Genomic DNA, 24024 nt, shown 5'->3' on the forward strand with positions numbered 1-24024 from the left:
AAACGAGGCACTTCCAAGGGGTTTTCAAAGGTGATGGGGAAAGGGACACATTTGTGTTTGGTGGCTTCTGAAAACACAGAGTTACTCAGGGATCACATACTTCAGTAGGTGCATATTTATACAATTGGTGCAGTATTTGCATCAAGTTTGTGGAGATCAACTATCGTACGGACGTATTTTTCATGGCGTACCGTGGAACTGAGCCTATTTTAGGCTTTTAAGATGCATTTTTTCCTGTCCATGGAAAGACAGACTTCATTATAGGTCAGTGGCCTTTTATTTCTTGGGTTTGGAGACTTACTCTTAGAGTATTTTGTAACCTTTATTTTTTTTTCCTGAAAATAAGTCTAACACTTTAGGTTGCTGTGAAATATTAAGTGGTGACCGAGGTTTATTCTGTATATGTGGCAAAAAGATTATTTCCTGCCCGTTGTGAAGAATATTGCTTTTCCATGAAGTAGCTGTTAATAAGTACATCGCTTGAGTCAAGACAAAAAGAAAGCTGCTGTTTCTCCAACAGCAGAAAACTGCTTAACATTAGCGTATGAAACAGGGAAAGGGAGACGTCTTCAGTCGGACAGGATTATTCCTCTTTTTAATAAAAGTTAAAAGAAAGTTAAACAAAGATGATCTACTACCTCTTTTTTACTTGTACAGAGCCTTAAGTACTGTTAGTAACACAAAAGGGGGGTTTGCTTTTATTTATGCTGTAGGTTTTAATCCCAGCTAGTAGCCTCAGTTGAAAGTGGGTCTAATTGTGCTAGATGCTCTATGAAAAAAAAGGAGATATATATAAAAAACTATAACTATATATTTAGTTATATACAAGACTGAGAATGTAAGGACCAAGGTTTCTAAGTCAGGCATTGTATCCACATTTCCTAAAAAGATTATTTGGAGAAGCTGCTGTCAAAACTTTGTTTGTAATGGAAAATGAGGGTGTAAATTAGGTTACGTTTTTCATGGGAGAAAGTCTACTTTCCTCCTTAGGAAATGGAAAGCTTTTTGCTTAAAATGAAAGTATTTGGGGTTTTGATGAGTTGCTGTTTTATTAAAAGTTTTATTTGGGTTACTTGCTTACCATTTTAAAAATAAAATTATCTTTAATTAATAATGATGTTCTCTAAGCGAACCCAGAAGTACCCGAAGGCTGGTCTATAACTTCTCTGACCTTACCGATTGGTCTAATAAAGGCATCACCTCTACCCACGGATCTTGGTTTTGCTTTTTGAGACTGTCATCTCTACCATTATATAGGAAACGAGATCTTGATCCTTTCTTTTGTACGTTTTCTTTTCCTTTTATAACGGAACAGCTTGATGTGAAAGTCATAGTAAGATTTGGACAGGACTATTTACACTTTTTTATTTACTAGATGACAGCCGTAGATGAACTCTTTCATGTGGATGCGAGTTGAAATGCATTAATGATAGCAGATAATTTCCGGGAGCGCTGGAGCGGGGTTTCCTGCAGCTGCTCAGAGCTCTCGTGCCCCAGGCTCTGCGTGTTTTCCCGGCCACCGGCATTTCTGACCCAGCATTTATCACAGATTAAATTAATTCTAATTCTAAATTCCATTTTGCCGTCAACATGCTTCTGAAATCCCTATCTGCCAATTCCTCTTTATGTATCTAAAGGGAAATACTGTTATATTCCTAGACTGGGTCTTCCCCACGGAAGGAATTTCCGTTTGTTCCAATGAATGCAAAGGCGTGTGGGTGGTTTATTTGGAAAATAGGATGTTTTATTTGACTTAGCATAGATAAGCATTGCCCCGTGAAACGGAACTCTCAGCGGTCGTGATTAAACCTTTCCTTTTCAGGACGAGTGGTTAACGCTGGTATTGACGTTTCCACAGAAACACCGAATATCTCGAGGAGCGGATCGTGTTCCATCACTTGTGGGCATTTTTCAAAGCTGTTTCTTTCGCCTTTCCATTTCAGAGCTATTTCTGATTTGTTCACAAACCAATCGCTGCTAAAAATATAGACCATCGAATAGATGAATGAGTGAAATACTTACAACGTAGGGTATTCTTCGTTTGCCTTTGCTCTCTTTTTGAAATGAATTCCCTAATGTAAGCAGCTCCACTGCTATCAAAGAAGACATTTCAAAATCAGCTAAAATCCGTTTTCAAAAAAGACATACATCACAGAATGTAAATCACTGCTGAAGTGTTCTGCTAAGATCATAGAATGCATTTTAACATTTTATGCCATATTTTTATTAAGCTCTCTATTCAATCATGTACTTTTAAAATCTATTTTGCGTCATTTAGTACTAATAAGTTTCTCAGCTGCCTCCCAGCTTTGCCTTATCGTATTGGATTTCACTAGAAACTCCAGGTTTTGGCGGAATCCAAATGCCTCTCCTAGAATCTTTCCCAACTTTTCTGCTATTAAGTATTTTTTCTGCCGCCTTTTCCTCTGCCCTCCACATTTTTGCAGGATCACAATGAAAGAAACTTGGAACTTGGACCCACGTGGCATTTCGTGTGACAGTGAAGCATGAGATGGAAACCAGATGTCATTTTGTTTTACTCCTTCGCGATGGCTACTTTTAGACGTCTGTTTTTACAGCCTCATATTCTTCCACCATAGTTTGTTGTGATACGAGAGAATGACAGTTCCTTCTTTGCTGTGACATTAGGCTGTCCGTCATTTGAAATAAAACAATTCTGACTTCTGTACAACCTCAGAGATATTCCTTTTGGTTATTTACCTTCCTATGTAACTAAAATGTCTCTGTTAGGACAGAGGTTTCGTTCGTTTATGAATGAAGTACCCTGGATGAATATCCTCTGCTTCTGTTCGGGTTGAGATTGCTAATTAAATCAAATGTGTTTCCTGTTTTGCAGACTGGGTGGAATTCAGTCCCTATGAGATTGGTATGGCCAAGTATGGCACTTTTATGTCTCCTGATTTGTTTGGAAGCAAATTTTTTATGGGGACAGTGGTGAAGAAGTATAATGAAAATCCCCTTCATTTCTTGATGGGTGAGTATGTGACTGAGACTTTAAATTAAATCTAATTTTGGTAGTTCACAGAATCCCAGAATGTCAGGGGTTGAAGGGCCCTGGAAAGCTCATCCAGTGCAATCCCCCCACGGAGCAGGAACACCCAGATGAGGTTACACAGGAAGGTGTCCAGGCGGGTTGGAATGTCTGCAGAGAAGGAGGCTCCACAACACAGGGGGTTTTAAATGCAATCCCACAAATTGTCCAACAAGCAGCAGAGTTCTCAGTTTGTTTGGAGACATCCATTTGAAAGATTTCACAGACATGGGTTGGCATTCCCTGTTTCCTTGTTGCTTTTGAGCTTATGACGTAGCATGTTCCAAAATCAGAAGTGTGCTCAAATACTTGCTTAAATACCGCAATATATGTTTGGGTTTTTTTCTTCTACCAACCTCCATTCACTGTTTATTTTTCCCTTTCAGGTGTCTGGGGCAGTGCCTTTTCTATATTATTTAACAGAGTGCTTGGCGTCTCCAATTCTCAAAATAAAGGTCCCACCATGGAAGAAGAATTAGGTAATACTAAGAACTAATTCTGCTGCTATGCAAAATAATTATGAGCAAGATGCAGGGCTTGTGGAAGGACGGTAGTCATTTGTGGTCATCATTTGAAGAATGCAGAATGAAGTCACTGTAGTGGCTGACATTGCTAAATGCTGAATGAGGTCAGGGAAAGAACATTCATAATTGGATTTTCTTTCTCTCACTTTGGTTTCTGATCAGTATCCGAGGTGCTGTAAGTCACCTGCGTGTATCCAACTGTTTTCACACAGTTAAGAGAGTCCAATTCCCATTTTTATGTTGCTAGGCAGGTTTCTGGAGATCAGAAGTTGACAAACACTGTGTGGCCTCTTGTCACTGAACTGTATTATTCAAGGGATTAGTAAAATCAAATTTTAGCATCTCTATATTGTTAGGTTGTTCCATTCGAACCACAGATCACCTGTTGGTATCTGATCCTTTATTTACTACTTAATAATTTTGGTTTCATTCCTAACGCACAAATGGCAAAATGACTGTAAGGAATTCATCGTAGGCTGGTTTGGATAGACTTTTTGTGTTTCATTTGAGAATGCAGTTGACAATGAAGGGGTTTTTTACACTTTTTTTTTTTTGCTATTCAGAACACAGGGACATATAAAACCAATAAATAAATTGTACTAGGCAGTCAGACTTTTTCTGAAGAGCGTAAAGAGAAAATACAGATTGAGTTGATTTAAAACAGCAACAACAAAACCAAGCCCCTTAGCTGTCTCAGTCCCCTAATAGGTGGCATTCAGCTGTGTGAAAATGTACTTTTATGGATGAAAATGAGACCTGTGCCTCCAGGTTCCTATTTCTGATACAGCTCATGAGTGTTAACACCTACTGATGGGAAGAAGCCAGAGAGTCACGGTCAATGGGGCAGAGTCCAGTTGAGGCCTGTACCCAGTGCAGTGCCTCAGGGGTCAGTGCTGGGGCCGGTATTATTCAATATATTCATCAACGATTTGGACGAAGGGAACAGAGTGACTGTCAGCAAGTTTGCTGATGACACCGAGCTGGGAGGAGTGGTGACACTGGAAACTGTGCTGCCATCCAGAGACCTGGACAGGATGGAGAGCTGGGCAGGGAGAAATTAATGAAATATAACAAGGGCAAGTGTAGAGTCTTGCATCTGGGCAGGAACAACCCCAGGTTCCAGTATAAGTTGGGAAATGACCTATTAGAGAGCAGCGTAGGGGAAAGGGACCTGGGGGTCCTGGGGACAGCAGGGTGACCATGAGCCAGCACTGGGCCCTTGTGGCCAGGAAGGCCAATGGTACCTGGGGTGGGTTAGAAGGGGGTGGTCAGTAGGTCAGAGAGGTTCTCCTGCCCCTCTGCTCTGCCCTGGGGAGACCACACCTGGAATATTGTGTCCAGTTGTGGCCCCTCAGTTCCAGCAGGACAGGGAACTGCTGGAGAGAGTCCAGCGCAGCCACCAAGATGCTGAAGGGAGTGGAGCATCTCCCGTGTGAGGAAAGGCTGAGGGAGCTGGGGCTCTGCAGATGGACAAGAGGACACTGAGGGGGGACTCATTCCTGGGGATCAATATGGAAAGGGGGAGTGTCAGGAGGATGGAGCCAGGCTCTTCTCGGTGACAACCAGTGACAGGACAAGGGGCAATGGGTATAAACTGGAACACAGGAGGTTCTACTTAAATTTGAGAAGAAACAGAGCCTGGCCCAGGCTGCCCAGGGAGGTTGTGGAGTCTCCTTCTGTGCAGACATTCCAACCCGCCTGGACACCTTCCTGTGTAACCTCATCTGGGTGTTCCTGCTCCATGGGGGGATTGCACTGGATGAGCTTTCCAGGTCCCTTCCAACCCCTGACATTCTGGGATTCTGTGATCTCTGTCAATAAATCTGATAGTGGACATGTCTCTTATTGCTTTTGAAGACTTTGAGACACAGAATGGTTGCTCTCATCCATGGCTCATTTCAGATATAAGTTGAAAAACAGGCTTTGAAGTGGGATCACATGTGAAAATACTGATGTGGCTTGAACCACCAGAGCTGTAGATGTCCCAGTGAAACTTCGGTACCACCAAAGTCAATGGCAAAATTCCAGGGAACATCCGAAAAGCCACTGTGCGTAGAGCACATAGAAAACCGCACCTAGAAACAGTAAATAAGAGATTTTGCTTTAAAGAGATGATTTTATGTCCAAAAATTTGATTTATTGGGGGTTTTTGTCTTCCTTTTTTGGTCACTATTTTTTATTTTGACCTGTCTCCTATGTCATCGCCAAAGAATTTGTGTGTGTTTGTCTTTGGAGCATGTTTGTCCATTGACGGTATTTGAGGACCTGCTGAGTATTAAAGAGAAAAAATACTTAAGGAAAAATACATGATGACTAAGCTCTTCTGCTTCTGTGGGGGTTTTACAGTGTTGTATGTTCCTTTGTACAAAAGAGGCGACAGTGGTGGTCATCTGAGTCCAGCATTCATTACCTAGAGTAATAAAGCTGTTTTTTTTACACTTGATATTACAGAGACTCTCTCATTAATCTTTTCTCTTGGATTTAGACTTAAGCAAAAAGCGCCAAGTGTAATTGCCGTTGTAATTACCGCATTGGGTAGGAATCACAGCGTTTGTGGGAAATACCAACCCAAGGCAGGGACGAGCCACCGGAGACCAACGTTGTCCTTCTGTCAGATTGTATTTTAATTTTCAAATGGAAAAAGCAGTTATTGTAGTTCAAGTTCATTAGGAAACAACCCTCATTAAGTTTATTTTAACTGGCTTCAGATTTCTATGAGAGATTAATGCCAGCATACAATACACTAGAGAATAAAGAGTGCTAGTTTTCCAAAGTCTTCTCTTGGATGCCCTTGCCTGTAGGCTCTACGCTTCCAAGATAAGGCTGCTCATAAAACATTGCAAATCTGTTATATTTCAAAAAATTATGCCATCCATAATGAGTGAAAATAACGTCGTCAGCCTATAATCCATTTTTACATGTGTTCACCTCCACTACAAACCTTACTCAAGGGGTGGAGGGTGTCGCTCTTCAGTACTCATTTTGATTTGAAATAATTCCGTGAGATAGCAATGAACAGGTAACAAAGAGTTTGTGGACAAAGCTGTTCACCTTCACAAAGCTCCAATTTTTGCCAGAGAATTTAATTCCTTCCTTGCTTTATTTCTCTCACTTAACGTTATGAGAAGAAATGGTCTTTTCTACCCGTGTAGCTGCATTGACCTTTATTTTTCACACATATCCAGTAGAACTTCCATAACCATCTCGGATTTTGTTTTCTCCCCACTGCTTTGGGAGGTGCTTATTCATAGATGAATAAGGTTAAACACTTGTTTTTTCCAATTAGCAGGTAATTAATAGAAATTAACTTGGAGTTATTGGGCGAAGAGAAGCTATACATCTAAATTTTAATCACGGTGAATGAAATGAGTCAGATGTGTGATGCAGAGGCGAGCGGTAGGTCCTGCTTTAGGATGACATTTTGTTTTCTCAGCCCTTTGGCTGCATCTCCTTAGCGCAGGAGCTTTGTTAAAATTGCAGATGAACACGAATATATTCTGATCAGATTCTGTACATAGAGATATATCGAATCTCTTCAGCTGGATTTTTCTATGATGAAGACTATGATAGCATTTATGACCCAGATTGTCTTGAAATTCTTAGCTTTTCTGCTAATTAAAGCCCAGCTGTTTAAAGTAATTTTCTATTTCTTTCAACAGAAAATATCAGGCTAAAGCACCTCGTAAGCAACGACAGTTCAGACAGTGAAGATGAATCGCAGCATCCAAAAGGTAAGGAAATGCTCACGTTTTCTTCCGTAGTTTACTGTTTTCATCAGCTTTTGCTGACGAATTGTAGTCAACCCAGCCAATTATGTCCATTGTTTTCAGGGCTTCCTTGATCAAGTATTAATTTGTGCTTCCAGCATTCATAGGTATCTTCTAGCACCTTTACATGGTGTTTTAAATAATGCCCAAATCCGGTTTCCCAGAAAAGGTGCAGCCACAAGGGGAACATGGGGCAGTGGGGTGAAAAGATCCTCTTGAAAATTATCTTCAGGCACCTAAACCACCTGGGGATTGCTGGGATTTTAGTCAGGATCTATGTTTCATCCTAATCATGCTTTTGTATTTGATGATACTTTTGGGGACAACAGTGATTTTCACCTGAAGAAATCGACGGTGTTTTTAACAACTAAAGCAAATAAGGGAATGCAGCTCTTGGGAATTTTGGGATCTCCAGGAAGAAAAGATCCTGTGCGATGAGACGATGAATTATGTCATTAGCTCAGTTAAACGATTACTTCTTCTTGTGTAAAATAATAGGGGGCGGGTGATACCACAGTTTTGTGTTTGTTTGTGGATGTCCTGTGTAAGCACTACAGCCAGCACAAAACGCTGCCTTTCTCTCATAGTTTGTAGCCATAGTGGGCAGCCTACAAATCTGTCATTTGTAAACACATGGTCATCCCTCTCACTTCTATAGAATATTATTGTACAGATGTTGGGCCTCTAAACTTGGTGGCGTTTGATGCATGTTTGCTCTCTACTTATATAAAACCTAGCTTTGTTAAAGCCTGGTTTAGAGAGGCACATCTCAGTGCTGGAGTTAAAGTATCAAGCCTGAGCTTGAATTATCCTCTTGTATAAAATACCCCAAAAAGTTAAGTTTTGACACCAGTCCAAGCCATCTAGCAGTAGACATCTAAGTCTTTTGTACTCTTCAGTTAATCAAAACCAGATATTAATTGTAGTCTACAGTTGACTGAAAGGATATTTTGAGATATTTTAGAATTCCCATGCTGTAGCATTCTCTTTTAAGCAGACTAACTTTGCCTTCTTAAGGAAGGCTCGCCGTCCCTAGAGGTTTTTAAACTGAGATTGGACATGGCACTTAGTGCCATGATCTAGTAAACGGACTAGAGTTGGACCAAGGGTTGGACTCGATGATCTCTGAGGTCTTTTCCAACCCAGTCGATTCTGTGATTCTGTGATTCTGTGAAAGCTGGGTTTCTAGCAGGCAGTAAAGGGTGGAGATGGGTGTCAATACACAGCCAGGTGAATTTACCTCTACGTAAATCTTGGATACTCAAATCTGTCCCCTGAGCCTGGATCGTTTGCATTTTGGTCACTAGTGCAGATAAAGCTGTATCCTCATCGCCCTCGCCATCCGGACGAATTATGTCTGGCTCAGGTCATCTATTATAATAGATGCTTTATTTTAGTAGACCTGGAAATCTTGGTTTTACACTTTGCATATGAACTCTCTCACTGTGGATTATGTTGATTTTCCTCTACAGGCACTGAAAACACTGAGGCGAATCAGGAGTATCAGAACAGCAGCCAGGAGAGCTGGGTGCAGCGGATGCTGATGGCGCTGGTGGGCGACAGTGCCCTTTTCAACACCAGGGAAGGGCGTGCTGGAAAAGTGCACAACTTCATGCTGGGCTTGAACCTCAACAGCTGTTACCCGCTCTCTCCCCTGGCAGATCTCCTGTCCCAGGAGTCCGTGGAGGAGGACGAGCTCGATGCTGCCGTTGCAGGTTAGAAATGGCGAGTTTGCAGCGTGGTATTGTCAGCTGTTGTGACAGGACAAGGGGTGATGGTTTAAACTAAAGGAGGGAGATTCAGGCTGGACATGAGGAAGGAATGGTTGGCCCTGAGGGTGGTGAGAGCCTGGCCCAGGTTGGCCAGAGAGGTGGTAGATGAACCATCCCCGGAGACATCCCAGGCCAGGCTGGACGGGCTCTGAGCAACCTGAGCTGGTGAAGATGTCCCTGCTCGTGGCTGGCACTAGGGGAGCTTTGGAGGTCCCTCCAACCCAAACGATCCTGTGATTCTGTGAACCATGTGGCTTTCTCCTGCCTGCAGGTACGTGCTGTTGTATGTTTCTGTAGCAGCAGTCGTGACCATTGACCGGCAGCTCTTCTGCTGCCTTCGTCTTCCTCTGAAAGAACTGTGGAGGCGACACATTGCTTTACTCGTAGATCCTTGCTTGCTGACAGCGTGTTCTTCCCAGTGACCCCGCTCCATCAGGTGCATCCACCTCTTGGTTGCGACTGATGGGCAAGTCACATTGGCATAAGCAAGAATGTGGGTGAAAATTTAGAATTCTGGGAAAACATTGATTTGCAAAAGAAGTTCAGGGTCTTCCCCTACTCCATGAAGTCTAAGGTGTCTGGGACAGCAGCTGCAGAGAGTTAGGACTCATGTTTAAGTAGTATTTTGAAGATTTGCTATAGACAATCATGACAATCTTGTTAATGAGAGCCAGTGTATTTCTTAGTATTCTTCCAGCACTGGTGCTTTTTTTAAATTCCTCAGTAGGCAACAGAGCCCTGAGTTAAGACTGTGAGTTTCCCTATAGAAAAGCTACGTCGTGGTGAAGATGCGCAGGTGGTGGAGCCTCCACCTACAGTGTCTGATACAAGCTAACTAACTTACTTCTGGATTATTGTGGATTATTCCTGACATCCATCGAGTGGAGGAGCTACAAATCACTGAAAATGGCATTTCTCCCCAATCTTGTGTAGCGGCACAGCGCTGGCAAGCATCCCTCGCGATAACAGGAGTCCCTGCAGCCTTTATTCCCTATCCAGAGGAAAGAGATTGTCCTGCCTGGTCATTATGCAACAGTAAATACCAGATGTCGTTTAAGTGCTTAAGTAGCAGACGCGCTCTGATGTGTATTTGTTCGTGTAACAAATCCCTTTGAGTGCTTCTATAGTAATTTCCATCTGTACTCCACTTTCTAAATATTTTTGTCATCTCAGAGGTGTTTACAGCTGGGTAATCTTAATATTTATAGTGGTCGTAAAAGAGACAGGAAAGAGGGTAGTAAATTTATGGTTGGAAAAAATGGCAGTTGATGAGAATTTTGCATAATTAAGACATGTGGATAATCTTCAGAATCAACTCTCAACTTCCTGGGCTTTCATTTCAATTGCACTAAAATGCTGGTTTGACAGAACGAGCCTGCACCCCCAAGACAATTACTTTTCAGTGGCTGAAACTTCTTGAGGGAAAACGTCTGGCAAAAATTTGACATAACTGCGATTTTTTTAGCGTTAGCTGAAGCCCACACTCCTAATCCTCAACTAACAAATCTAACAGCCGTGAGTAGTTGCAATATTATGATCAAGAATAGCTAAAAACCCTTGAAATTTCAGTAGTTAATGTGAAATTCAATCATTCGGTAGCGTGGTAAGTGTATCCACATTTTAATGCTGTGAATTTTGCCTAGGAGCCCAGGGGAGTAGATAGAAAGGAAACTTTGGCGTAAATTTAAAATACTGTATATTACCAAGGAGCTAGATGCATTTAAGCTTTGCATATGTATTCCTACCACTGTCAGCTTGAGTACAGAGAGAAGTCTGAATTGCTTTAGGAGTTTTCCTTTATTACCAGGTGCTGTGAAGAAGACAAAAGTTTACCAGAAAGGATCTAAATAATCCTTTACATCTCCAATTGTGCCAAAGCTTCTGTGACCCCCGCGTTGTGCTGCAGGGATGGAGCTGTGGCAGAGCTACGCCCATGTTAGAGCTGTTCCTTAGGATGGAGTTTAGGCTCTGCCTAGATCGCAGTGGCTTGGTCTAACAGTAAAACTCGGCTTGACTTTGCTACAGATTCCGGTTTTGCTGAGCGTTTTTGTAATTGATCTCCAATCTACTTTATGGCCCTTGCGTGATTTCATCGTGTTTTGTTTCTGTGCCTTGATGTTACAACACACCGAAATCGCTGGAGAAAATGCCAAGTGAATAACAATAGGGGAAAAAATAACTCACAATCTGCTTCCTTCTTTCAGTATTTATGGAAACTCCGCTATAGCAGACACGCGTCAGTAGCAAATGTGGATCCGATTACTGCAGATCAGACAGATCTGCGCTGGTTTAAGGCAGAACTGGGCTCCTCAGCATCTCCTGCTGCTCCCGCTTTGCTCTTTGATGGACTGAAAGCTGCTCCTAATACCAACAAATCTTTCATGAGATGGGTTGGAAGTTCACGGACTTCTAAAAGGAATTCTAATAAAAAGCAAAACCTTTAGGTTGAGTCTCTCCTGCATTTGCAGAAGACCACAACCAAGAAAAAACATCTATGCGATCATTACAAATTTTTGACGGCGTTATGATATTTTATCATCTATAATATAAAATTATTATGATAAATTTGATGATGGAGCCATGAAGGCTCTAAGAATAGGAGCTGTCTTGTTCTTCAACGCCTTTTTGGTAGGAAGTCTGCAAGTGCAGTAACATTCCTATCGCAAACGTTATTACAGGCTGTACGATTCTTGTTTAAAGAATCACTGTTGACTTCAAATTCAAATTTCATAAAATAAGATAATACAAAACTTGAACAAAATTATTTTTGATTTTTTTTTTAAATTCTAATGAGAACAAAGCTTAAATTATGTTTGAAATATCTTTTAAAAAGGAGGGGGAATACAAAACCGGTTTACTCGTGCTAAAAGGATCTGGAGTAAGTGTATTTTTTTTACCGGGAAAAGATTTTAATTGCTTTATGCCAACGCATGGTTATGAAATAAAACTGGTTCTAAAATAGGTCTATAAACACAGTTGGCCCTTTAGCAATAGGCAATGATTTGAAAGTGTTTTCTCCCTTAGAAATCAAGGCAAATATTACAAAACTTGTGCTTCATTTCACAGTGCACTCTAAGAAATATTAATAATAATAATAGTAATAGTAATAATAATAATAATAATAATAATAATAACAGAAATAAAAAGTCAAAATATCTGCTCTGAGATTTTTTTGCTGCTCAGAGCAGTAATTTTTTCTCATGGATCCTGAAACGATTGGAATGAGAATTTGAATGATTTTAATGGATTTTCTTCACATTAAAATATCTTTTTTTTTTTTTTTCAAATTACGTCCATCGCCAATAAGTGGGTGCTAAGAAATCTAATTATACAATAAATATTGTATACAATAAAGAAATAGATATATAAATACAATCATAAATATATTATTCTGTTCAGCATTCCTTAGATTACACTGCCCTCTACAGATATGAGCATTAGTCAAAAGGCCAGAAACATGCACTGGAAACATGTTGAAGACCTAGAGCAAGAAAAAGACCATCAGGAGAGAAGTTCTGAGCTCTGCAGGGATCGTTTAGTAGAATCCAGAGACTTGATAAGCGCAAAGACACTTGGGACAGATTGCTCATCCTTTCTGGAGCTTCACCCAGGGATATTAAAGGGGAAACCAAATCTTTTCCAGCCCTCATTTTGGGCGCTGGAGGCAGGAGATAATTTTGTCCTTTACCACGACGGTAACAGCCGTAAGGGGCTTATACGTAATTCCGCTCGATGCTTAAAATTCAGATATGGCAATTTTTGGTTTGTTTTATTTGTCCCGCGCAGATCCTGATGAGTTTGAGAGGATATACGAGCCGCTAGATGTGAAGAGCAAGAAGATCCATATAGTGGACAGTGGGCTCACCTTCAACCTGCCGTACCCGCTTATCTTGAGACCTCAAAGAGGTGTCGATCTCATCATCTCTTTTGATTTTTCTGCAAGGCCAAGTGATTCCAGTCCTCCTTTCAAAGTAAGTGAGAGAGGCCATTCCTCTCTTTGTGTTCATGAATTCGATTTGACTCGGCTGTATTTTTCCAGCCAGCTTGGTGGCACATCTCATGGTTCCAAAGGGCAGTTTGTTTCCACATCCAGGCCCAATATTGCACTCTGCCTCGGTTCCTGTTTACATGACTCACACGAGACAACTGACACAAAGAAGGCTAAAATAATTCATTTCAACTAGTAGCTCTGTTGTTTTGATGGAAGTCCTGCTTTCACACTGAATTGCAGAGTTTTATGTTATGTCAGTATTAAACAATTAAGTCAGTTATTTACCATTGTGCTCTGTGCAGCTGTTCTCTTCTGTCATGGAAATTAATCGTTTTCTGTCGTCATCTTGAAATGCCTTGGTCATTCCGGTATTGCTAAATATGTAACTAAATATATAACTGTTCATTTACATCTCACGGGGATAATCCCAGTACTGGTTTCAGTAGGATTCCTAAATTATTCAGGCAAGAGCAAAGCAACCACATAGAGATCCAGCAGGTGTTGGAAGCATCCTATACAAACCTATACAAACATGCCCAACGGACTAGACAAGTTTAATGTTGGACCATTTTGGTAGCTAACACAAAAAAAGCAGCACTTAGGAGGCTATTGTGAGGTATTCAAAGTGGCAACATTTATTTGAAACTCCTGTGGGTTTTAAAAAATAAGTTTTAAGGAAACCGAGAGAACTTGCCCGTTTGAGAAACAATCGGCGTTGTTACTTTAGAGAAAAATTTCAATTAGAACAAGTAGTATTTTTTTCCTTCCTCCTTCCATCCCAAAACAATATTACAAAATAACAGCAGTAGCAAAATGAGCTCTAGATCAGTGTTGTCAAATGCAAAAATCAAAGCAAACACCAAAAGCAACAACAAAGCTTCAGGAGAAGCAAGAGGAGTAAGTTCTGCACTCTCTGGGTTTCTTGGGGACTACCTGGAAGTGGAGAGCACTGTCAAGACTTGTACTAGTGCTGAGATCCTTCGTTTTCCCTGAATTGACTGAACCGCACGTATCATAACATGGAGAGATTGGAAGTCAAGTGGTGTCCTGAGGGTTTTTCCATAAACTCTGATTTCAAAAAGGCAAAAATCCTTTTACGCAAGAAGAAAACGCTGGGAAAATTAAATGGCGCTTTACGTTTTGGTGAAGCCACCGTTGAAGGGAATGGTTCATTATTTCCAATGCGCAAATCTGTGTATAATGACGAGTGACGTAGCTCCAGCTCACGCCTGGTCATGGGCCACAAGCTGAGGCCGTGTGCTCATGGCCTAAAGGACAGAAACCAGTTTTGTCCACCGTCCGTGCAATCCCATTGGTTCTGGTTGGGTTTCAAAAAGCAAACAGCGGTTCCGGAGCTGGCCTGTATCTGTGGGAGCACTCGAATATGTTTCGTTACTCCAGCACATGGGGAAATCAGCCAGCTGGAGTCAATGACTCCGCTCTTGTTTTGTTGTTTTACACCCACTATCTTTCAATCTCCTGCGTATCCAAAACAGTTGCCCAAAGAAGGGTCCTGTTTCATTCAACACCAAGATTAAAGACATTGACCTTCCCTCTCGCACACCCTTATTACACGCTTTTGAGTCATTATTTACAAATTATTTTGTTTACCGAGTTGTCAGGAGGAAAAAAAAAGCCTGTTTTCCAGGCTTAATTCTTCCCTTAGCATGCTTTGAAATGCCGGGCTGCGCTGTGATGTGACTGGGAACATAACAACGCGTGGACTGGTGTTTATGAACTCGCGTTGGTTTCCATAGCGCTGATACTCAGTTTGCAACCAAAATCACAGACGTTTTTTTTCGAGCTGTCAGCTCAGTAAATTCGCCCCGAGATTTATGCGCCAGAGCAGCTCTTGCCTTCCTGTGAGTCATCGCAAATGGGGGGGACTGGGCAGGCTGGATTAGGTGCCCAGTTTGCCACATCTGTACAAAGATCGATTGACTTAATTGGTCCTTGGGCCGTAACGAAGCGTGAGTTAATCAAACTACTTCCAGTGACCAATTTGACCCGTGTCTCGCTACAAAACAACCGCACTTTGCAGCAGTTGGTTACAAGTCTTTGTCCTCTTTCCAGGAAATTTTACTTGCTGAAAAATGGGCCAAAATGAACAAGCTTCCTTTCCCGAAAATCGACCCGAATGTCTTTGATCGAGAGGGCCTGAAGGAGTGCTATGTTTTCAAACCAAAGGATACCTCTTCGGAGAAAGACTGTCCAACTATCATCCATTTTGTTTTGGCCAACATCAACTTCCGCAAGTACAAAGCTCCAGGTGCGCGCGCAGTGTCTGGTGCTAAATCAGAAGTTCCTTTGGAGTTTTATAATGCCGTGGTGATTACGAGGAATGTTTTCTCTCTGAAATAACTCTTTAGTTTACCTGTAGTAGTTAGAACCATTCCAAAACAAGATGGTAAGTCCTCAGACCTCACATTTAGATCGTATTTTTGTATTTGTTCTGTACGCAGGCGTTCCGAGAGAAACGCAGGAAGAGAAGGATTTTGCAGACTTTGACATTTTTGATGATCCAAATACACCGTTCTCCACCTTCAACTTCCAATATCCCAACGAGGCGTTCAAGAGGCTTCATGACCTGATGGAGTTCAACACCCTCAATAACATAGACGTACGTACGCTCTCAGAATTGAGGTTATAGCTTTATTTTAATGAGGCTGGAGTGTACCCGAGGTAGGTTCTTCATACACAAACTGTGGGGTGGTCAACGTGCACCCTTCCAGCCTCGGAAGAAGAGTCCAGACACTGGAGGTGAAAAAAGTCTCAACAGTATTTCAGGGTCTAAGAAGATTGATGTATAATAATATTGTGACCATTTCCAAATGGCAGAACTATTGGAGTGTAGCGTGTGTGCTCTTCGTCATGTTTGAGCCTCTGCTTGTTAGGATCCATTCCAATTCATACTCTTTTTAGTTGCGTTCCTGGGGTGTTTTTGTCATTTTACCATCAAAAGTTCTGCAGGGTAACTGAGCAAAGGAGTCTGCGCAGGATGGAGACATTGTGATCAGGATTTTATACTCGGTTCATGATATATGTCAGTTTTCTAACTGGAAAAAAGGAAAATCGAATTTTTTTAAAAAACATCACTGTAAATGTCTGTATCAAGTCAGTAATAATTCTTTTAAATTTATACCATAACTCGATGTACCGATGTACTCGATACTCAACTCGCTGTAACACAAGACCGTGATCCCAGCATCCACAGATTGAGTTGCCATATTCACAAGTGTCAATGATCATCCCAGATAAAGAAATTACTTTATGTCAATGTTAGTGAACAAATCTTGTTACTTGAGGACAAGGGACACCACAGCGATGATTTACTCTTGCTCAAGATAATTGTTTTCAAGATCCTTTAAGTATGGATTTTCTCAGTGTTTTGATTCACCTGTCAGAATTTCACTGGGACTCGGTTTAAATAATGTATATTCTTAGGCGTTGGTGGTATGCAGTCATATCTTAATTAACTACGTTAAAATTGTTGCTTTATACAGCCAGAAGAAGAGTATTAATACTCAGCAATCACTTTGTTCAGTGACGGAGCGGTGATTAAAGCAGGAGCAACAATTAATAGCTGAAAGGGTCTTTTCTATCAGTTAATAAATCATTAAATGGTTATTTTTCCCTGAATGAGAGGTTGTTCCCTGTTTTCCAGGTGATCAAACAAGCCATGATGGAGAGCATCGAGTACAGAAAAGAGAACCCGTCGCGCTGCTCCGTGTCGCTGAGCAGCGTCGAAGCGCGGAGGTTCTTTAACAAGACCAATCTGAACAACAACCTGACGTAGAGGACGCGGCGCAGGTCCCGCTCCTGCCACGGGCTCTTCAGAACTGGAGGCAAAGAGACATTCTCAGAGCGTCACTGCTCCCCAACGGGGCTGTGCGAATCCACTTTCCCCTGTGGATTTGCGAGTTTAAGTATAATTTTGTACTTCTTTTTTTAAGAACCTAAAAAGGAGTTGAAAACATTTCAATATGCTGTTATCCTTACTCTAAGAACTATGGAATTAGTTTATCTTGACTGTCATCATTGGGTCCGCCACCGTCTTCTTTTTCTCACAAAACTCTAAATGCTGCTTTCTCGTAGCGTGGCAATCCTTGGGCTTTTAGTTGGTGTAAACTGGGCATGTCTCGAAACGTAAGTGGAATGGGAAACACAAGAGAATAAAATCTAGTAAGAAAGAGAATACATGTACCTGAGCTTAAGCCCGGATTCCCCTCTGCTTTGTGTCAGATTTCCTCTAATTTTGGGTTGAAAAGTCAATAATTGGTCACGGCCAGTTCACTAATAACCATTGGCTCTGTTGGCCTTTCCAAAACTCCATCTTCAAGCTGTGTTTCAAATTTTCTTGCACAAGTGGCGTCTCTTAAAATAGAACCAAACAACCCCAGACGTGGTAACGAACAATCACAGACGTGATAACAAAAGGGCTTTGATAACAAACGGGGTTTACACCTCAGCTGGTTAGTAATGCTTTTGTACTTTTGTGGCTGATGCTGGGTAGGACCCGCTCTTGAATCTTCTCATTCCAAGTATTTTCACCAAAATCAAAGTCCACTGTTTAAGGACGTATGTATCCACTGGGCAAAATATCCAACCTCTTCCATTTTCTTGTTCTCTTTCTTTGCACAAAATCACGTTGCTGGAATTCTTGAGCTAGCAGCGCCTGTCTGTTAAATTATTGTTACTTTATGTATTTCTGATCAAAACGTTTATGGATAAATTAAAAGTGATTTTGCATTTGATGGTGGTTCGTATTGTCACATTTCTGGGAGGGGACAGTGGCGATGTTTACTGGGGATCAAGAAAACGTTCCTAGGGAAGAACGGGAAGTAAATCATGTGCTAAGGGTTATTTTTTAAATATATTTGTAGTCAGTTGAATAATGAAAACCCGCACAGAGACATAGACTGTTTTAGTTCCGTCTCAACACGTGTTGAGATAACTCTGCAAATGCACAGAAAAGTGCGGTCGCACCCCAAAAAACCTCCGAAGTCCTTGGAAATGGTGTCATGGGCCAGCAGGTGACAAGGGAACATGGCTGTTCCCTTTATTGTGAATTATTGAGCTGCTTTTAATTGCAGAAACCTCTAAGCCCACGGGAAGAGAAGCAATTATAATGCATTTCTTTAGCAGCCACTGCATCATCCCTCCTTAAATCTACGTGCAACGTTACGTGATGAATAACATCTTCTGTATTTGATTAATAGGTTTTATTTCTGCTTGACTTAGTGCCTATTTAAAATCAGGAGAGAAAATAAAAGCAACTTACTGTAGTGCTGCATAATTTAAATGTTTTCAATACATTTGAGAATACAGGAGGAAACTGGTACCATTGTTTTACTGTAATATTTTCTTTTCCTTTTGTTAACATAGTCTTTTTTATTTTATAATACAGACCTACTCTGTTTTATGAAAGTGTTTTATCATACTCTATACAGTTTTATATTATCACAGTGTTATCAGCCAATAAAAAAATAGCTATATTGGGCACCACCTGTTTTCAGACAGCTTATTTTGCTCGTTTGCAGGACATTTTCACTTCTGTGTGGCCAGACATGGAACCAGCTCCACGGTGCGTGGAACCCGGTGGGACAGCTCAACACGCAGGAAATCCCAGGTTTTGCCCGTTAGTCTTGTCTTTTGAGTTTAGCTGTGAAAACCACAACTTTGTTGAGCAGGTGACAGTACTTCAGTCCGTTTTTGAGACATTGTGGTGTCAGGACTCTCTCAGATATTTTGTGCTGTTCTTTTAAGAGCTAATACAGCGAATTATAGTCCGTCTTCCTTTGCTAAAAGCAAATTTGTCTTAAAACCTCACGAGTTCTGTCTTTTTCAAACGTTTGAAGTGTCTTGGGCTTGCAAGGAGCTCACTGGTAAGTTCATTGTCTCGAACAAAAACACCTCTCTTAATTCTGTGTCCATACGCTTCAAATGGCAAAAACATCCATCGTAGCATGATAATGAACTTAGAAACGGAAACGTTATCGCAGTTCTTCTCCGCAGGACCTTGGGGCAGCTCTGGCTGGGAGGATCTGAACCCTCTGTTCGCATTTTGCCTTCAGCAGCCGAGGCGAACGCTCCGAATATAACCCCCTTGGCCCGCAAAGCAGGAGAGCGTTGACCTCAAGCCCACATCAGAGAGAAGAAAATTCCCTTTGGCAGGAAAACGGGGCGGCGAGGAACGCGCTTTCTGGTTTGACCCGGCGTGTTTGGGCTGAAACTTGAGAAGTGAGTGTAAAGCGGCCGTGGTTTTCTCCCGAGCGTTCGGAGGGGGGTTCTTCACCGATGTGCTAACGCCGAGGAGCGAGTTAGTTGTGCAACCACATGCGTTTCCATATCGCGTTTTCGCTCGCTCAAAGCCAAAGCACGCAGACGTTTCCTGAAGCTGCGCATTCACCCGGCGCTCTCGCTGCTTTTTTGCACTTGGCACGCGGGTGAGATTTTGTCTATTCGTGTGACTCATCCAATTAAGTTTAATATACGCACTGGTGCTTCTCACGCTAGGTAAAAAGTAAAGACCGTCATGGTTCACAAGCGAGGAGTTCCCCATGACAACAAAAACATGGGACTTCTGCACGCGAAGAACAGGCCGTGTGGCAATGAAGGTGACAGAGCCACTCGTTAACCCTTAAATTACCCCCAAAAATGCAATATTCAGTACGATGGGAGCAGGAACTCCTTATGTGACGGTGCAACCCGTGAATGCCAAGCCACAACCACTTGGCTCAAACAGAAATGATGGCTGAAAGGCCAAGCTGAGAGACCTCTGTTCTCTTTTGGTTTTGGCAGGAGATGTACAGGAGGCTTCAGCCCCGATCCTGAGGTCTGCCAGGAAAACCACAGGGAGCTGAACTCTGACCCAACTTGATGCTGAAAAAAACCCCTTTTGCCTTTATAACAGAGCGATGCTCTTCCAGTGCCTCCTCCTTGAAGCCTGTGGCCAAGCCAGAAGCAGAAACCTGAGCGCTTTGGGGTGGTTTTGGCCTTTGTGTTCCCCTCTAATTCTCAGCCAGATGTATTTTTGTAGGCAAGAGTGAGCAGGGAAAAACATGCAGCTCCGTTCTTTGGGTATGAAACGATAACTTTTGCCATTGCAGAATGAGCTGTGTAAGTAAAGCTATATACACTTTCTTTGTTACCATTTTCTGGCCGGGGTGGCAAAGAGGGATGGATGGGGCCAGCGCTCGCTCTGCACAGGAGGCAGAAACTCGTCCCTTCTGTAAGGCGGCTCATTAAGCACTCGTTAAGATGAGGAGGTTGATGTGGGAGGCATTTACCGCATCCAGCTTGTCCTAAACACACGTTATAGACTTTTTGTTGCCAAGACATTGTTTAGGGTGTGTTCTGGAAAACATGAGGCAGAATTAACATGATGACATTCAAAGAAACAGAGGCGACTATTTTGCCAGCGCGTTTGGGAAGTAGAAACGCTGATATTTTGCAGCTGGAGATTTAATACAAATCTTTCCTTCCGGTCCAGTTTTGCGTTAAACCCCGGGGATTTGCTACAGGGTGTTTTTGTGTCAGACGCTGTTTATGATGGTAACTCATTTGTGCTCTCAACAGAAACAGGCACAGCGTAATGCCTGAGATCGTATCTACGTACGAGTGTATGCAGGTGTGAAAGTCCGTCTGTCTGTCCGTGGCCCCAGGGCTCTCGCTTTCGGCCTCATTTACCTGCAGATGCCAAGTCAGGATGAGCAAACGTGGCAGGAGCAGAGGCTGAAACCAGGTCTGAGGCTGAAACCAGGTCTGACCACGTGGACCGCAGACATTTTTCTGCTATCACGTGCCTGTATGTCTTGTCTCTTTTATTTTTCTTTTCTTCTCAAGCATAGTGGAGCCAGGGCTTGCCAGAAAATAAACGACATAAAAATTCAGCATCTGAAATCCCCACTGTGTCTTAATTCTCCAAGAGGAGCATCCGTGCTCGCTTTTCCTTGTCGCTCTCCCATGGCACTTCCAAAGCAAGATAAGGAAACGCCACCTAAATTAGTGAGATGCCTGTGATTAGTAGGCTTCATTAAGTCACTCACAGGTAATGGTTGCATCCAGCAGTAAAGGTGATAGTGGAAACCGTGAGTCACGTTATCAAATATGATTCATACAAATAGCAGAAGGTCACAGCTAATTATTCTGCGGGAGAACGGCTTAAAATGCAGGGTGGGTGGTGGAGCATCGGGCGGCTGCCCGGGATGTGGTCGTGGCGAAAATAAACCCCCCAAATGTTTCTGCTTAACTGGAAGTTTCGATGTTTTGCAACTCTCTTCCCGCATGGAAAATCCCAAAGAAAGGAGAAGCATCTGGCCGGACGCTGGCCCTGCGGCCACCCGCGGAGCGGCTGTTCCCCCGCTTTTGCTGCTGTTTCCAGCTCCCCTGCCCCGATCCGGACCCTTCAGATGATGCTCCCACCCCGCAGACTTGTCCCGCACATGCTGCTGGTCCTTTTCTGCGCTAAATCGCCAAACCTACGGTGTTTCAGTGGAATATGTGTAAGTAGTTGTTTCCCAATAATACCGGAGACTCCAATACACCATTACTCACCTTAGACTTGATATTTGCAAAGTGGAAGTACATGGGGGAAATAAGACGATTGCCTTTTTCGTGAATCCAAAAGTTCCCCATCTGCTTCCAGCTTTCAAGAAAAATAGAAATCTTCCCTTTACACGCAGCTGCTGTGAAGCAAGAAGATGTTTGGGTCTTTGAAGCTATTTCAAAACGTCTCCACCGACTGGTTGAAATACAAGCAATACGGTATTTATACAGTTAAATATATATATTGGAAATTTAAGTTAAACTTATGAATTGTCATTGCTCAGGACCAAACACAACCCACTTTTTCTTCTCATCCCTCTGGGCCAGTGCACGTTTCCAGGTAAAGGAAATATTGAAATGATGTTCGGTTCACGTAAAGGCAGCAGAGCCGTGTGGTTGGGGTTTGTCTTTTTGCTTGTAAATGATGTGGTACGAGTAGTAAGACGGGTGAGTTGTGCCAACAGCAAAATGTGATGAAAGTGGCCTTCTAGGTTTAATAAAATGGCTAAAAACCGGGAGGACGTGAAAAATAGGTAAACACTGAGGGATGCCGATTGGCCTGGTGTGTGATTTACCTACTAACCGAGGTAGAAAGTCTCTCTCTGTCTGGAAAGCCGTAGCCTCAGGTCTTTCATACAGCACAGGCCTAAATATAGGTGTTTTTCTTATAAGCCGTGCCCGCAATATCATCCGAATTCCAGTCAATTTGAATGAAAATTCAAAGACACAGACTTTGGTCTACAATTGTGTTGTACGCTAAAACCGGCCATTCTTTCTTCTGCCCTGAGTTCCCCTCCTGTCGAGCCACAGCGGCTCTGAGGCAGTGTAACCCAGGCCGCCAGACGTCTTTAATAAGTGCCATTTGTAACGTTTTCATTTAATGCTTTGTTTTTAAAGGCACCGACTTGAGGGGATTTACCAGGAGAGATTTGGAGCGCACCGATGACATGGCTGATAGACGGAGGAGAAAACCAGGTCAGATCATATTGGTGGGGCTGATGGATTGAAATAATCACAGGAGCTCTGTCCTGCAGCCTAGTTTGCTACTTTAATTTCCTTTCAAATCAGAACGGGCAGTCGAGTCCTGTGGCTGGAGCACTTCTAAGTATCTCGCTCTTATAAGTTGGAACGTTTCACTCCGGTGTAAAATTTCAACATTCTCATTCTACAGCGTGATGAACGCCGACTTTCCAGCGATGTTGTGTAACGTAGTAAATGTCACATTGAAAAATTCGACTTCATTGAAACGTCCTTTTAGAATTGCCCGCGATGTTGTAAGACGCACTTAGCAAAAATATGTTGCCTTAATGCACGCGATTGAACCACGTTTTTCTGATGACAAGTGGAAAACAGCCTTTGCTAATATTTTCCTTGTTCCTTGTGTGGTAGGACAGCGAGGAAAGCTCTTGCAAAACACAAAATGTTGCCTTATGAATCTACAGGTAAGAACCAAGCGTTGGTCTTTTTTCTTTTTAAGCAAACACGGCTTGTTTAGGCAAAATAATTTAAGAACCTGGCTGTGATGTGTGAGCTCAGTAAATGGGGTTTTGATGGTTCACGAGGTTTCTCCTGGCCGCAGGATCGGTCCGTCGAGCCGATGAGCTCATTAACATTGGGACACAGGTTATTTTGGTGTAAAACTCAACAAGTTTCAGTCTTCCTTTCTGGTAAGGCACTCTGCCAATTGATCCTAAGATTGTTTTCGGCAATCTTGGCCCAAAATGTTTTCTACTTCTCAGTAGTATTGCAGTAAAAATAATTGTAATAAGTAATAAAAATTAAAAATGATATAAATAAATATTGAAACAATGAATAAATAATATAAAGAAATACGATAAATATAAAAAATATAAATAAAATAATAAAAATAAGTCATAAAAATAAGTAAATAAGTGTAATTTTATTTTTTTCCCCAGTAGGATTATATCTATTCTATTCTATTCTATTCTATTCTATTCTATTCTATTCTATTCTATTCTATTCTATTCTATCCTATTCTATTCTATTTTGTTCTATTCTATTCTATTCTATTCTATTCTATTCTATTCTATTCTATTCTATTCTACTCTACTCTACTCTACTCTACTCTACTCTACTCTACTCTATTCTTATTCTATTCTTATTCTATTCTATTCTATTCTATTCTATTCTATTCTATTCTATTCTATTCTATTCTATTCTATTCTATTCTATTCTATTCTATTCTATTCCATTCCATTCCATTCCATTCCATTCCATTCCATTCCATTCCATTCCATTCCATTCCATTCCATTCTACTCTACTCTACTCTACTCTTATTCTATTCTATTCTATTCTATTCTATTCTATTCTATTCTATTCTATTCTATTCTATTCTATTCTATTCTATTC

The 24024-nt window shown here is 41.8% G+C and overlaps 1 protein-coding gene across 5 annotated transcripts in view; it reads left to right on the forward strand.

Annotated features, from left to right (window-relative positions):
• The window catches only part of PLA2G4A (phospholipase A2 group IVA), a 102251-nt gene extending 84391 nt beyond the window's left edge, over window positions 1–17860 (forward strand). For all 5 annotated transcript variants that reach the window (XM_065072806.1, XM_065072805.1, XM_065072804.1 and 2 more), the window contains 8 exons: window positions 2858–2995; window positions 3439–3531; window positions 7236–7307; window positions 8816–9058; window positions 12902–13086; window positions 15180–15375; window positions 15569–15726; window positions 16771–17860. In XM_065072806.1, the coding sequence (XP_064928878.1) occupies window positions 2858–2995; window positions 3439–3531; window positions 7236–7307; window positions 8816–9058; window positions 12902–13086; window positions 15180–15375; window positions 15569–15726; window positions 16771–16902 (1217 nt within the window). In that variant the 3' untranslated portion in view covers window positions 16903–17860. The remainder of the gene's footprint in view (window positions 1–2857; window positions 2996–3438; window positions 3532–7235; window positions 7308–8815; window positions 9059–12901; window positions 13087–15179; window positions 15376–15568; window positions 15727–16770) is intronic.
• The last annotated feature ends 6164 nt before the right edge of the window (window positions 17861–24024 follow it).

This window comes from Columba livia, chromosome 8 (genome assembly GCF_036013475.1).
Source record: "Columba livia isolate bColLiv1 breed racing homer chromosome 8, bColLiv1.pat.W.v2, whole genome shotgun sequence".
NCBI lineage: Eukaryota > Metazoa > Chordata > Aves > Columbiformes > Columbidae > Columba > Columba livia.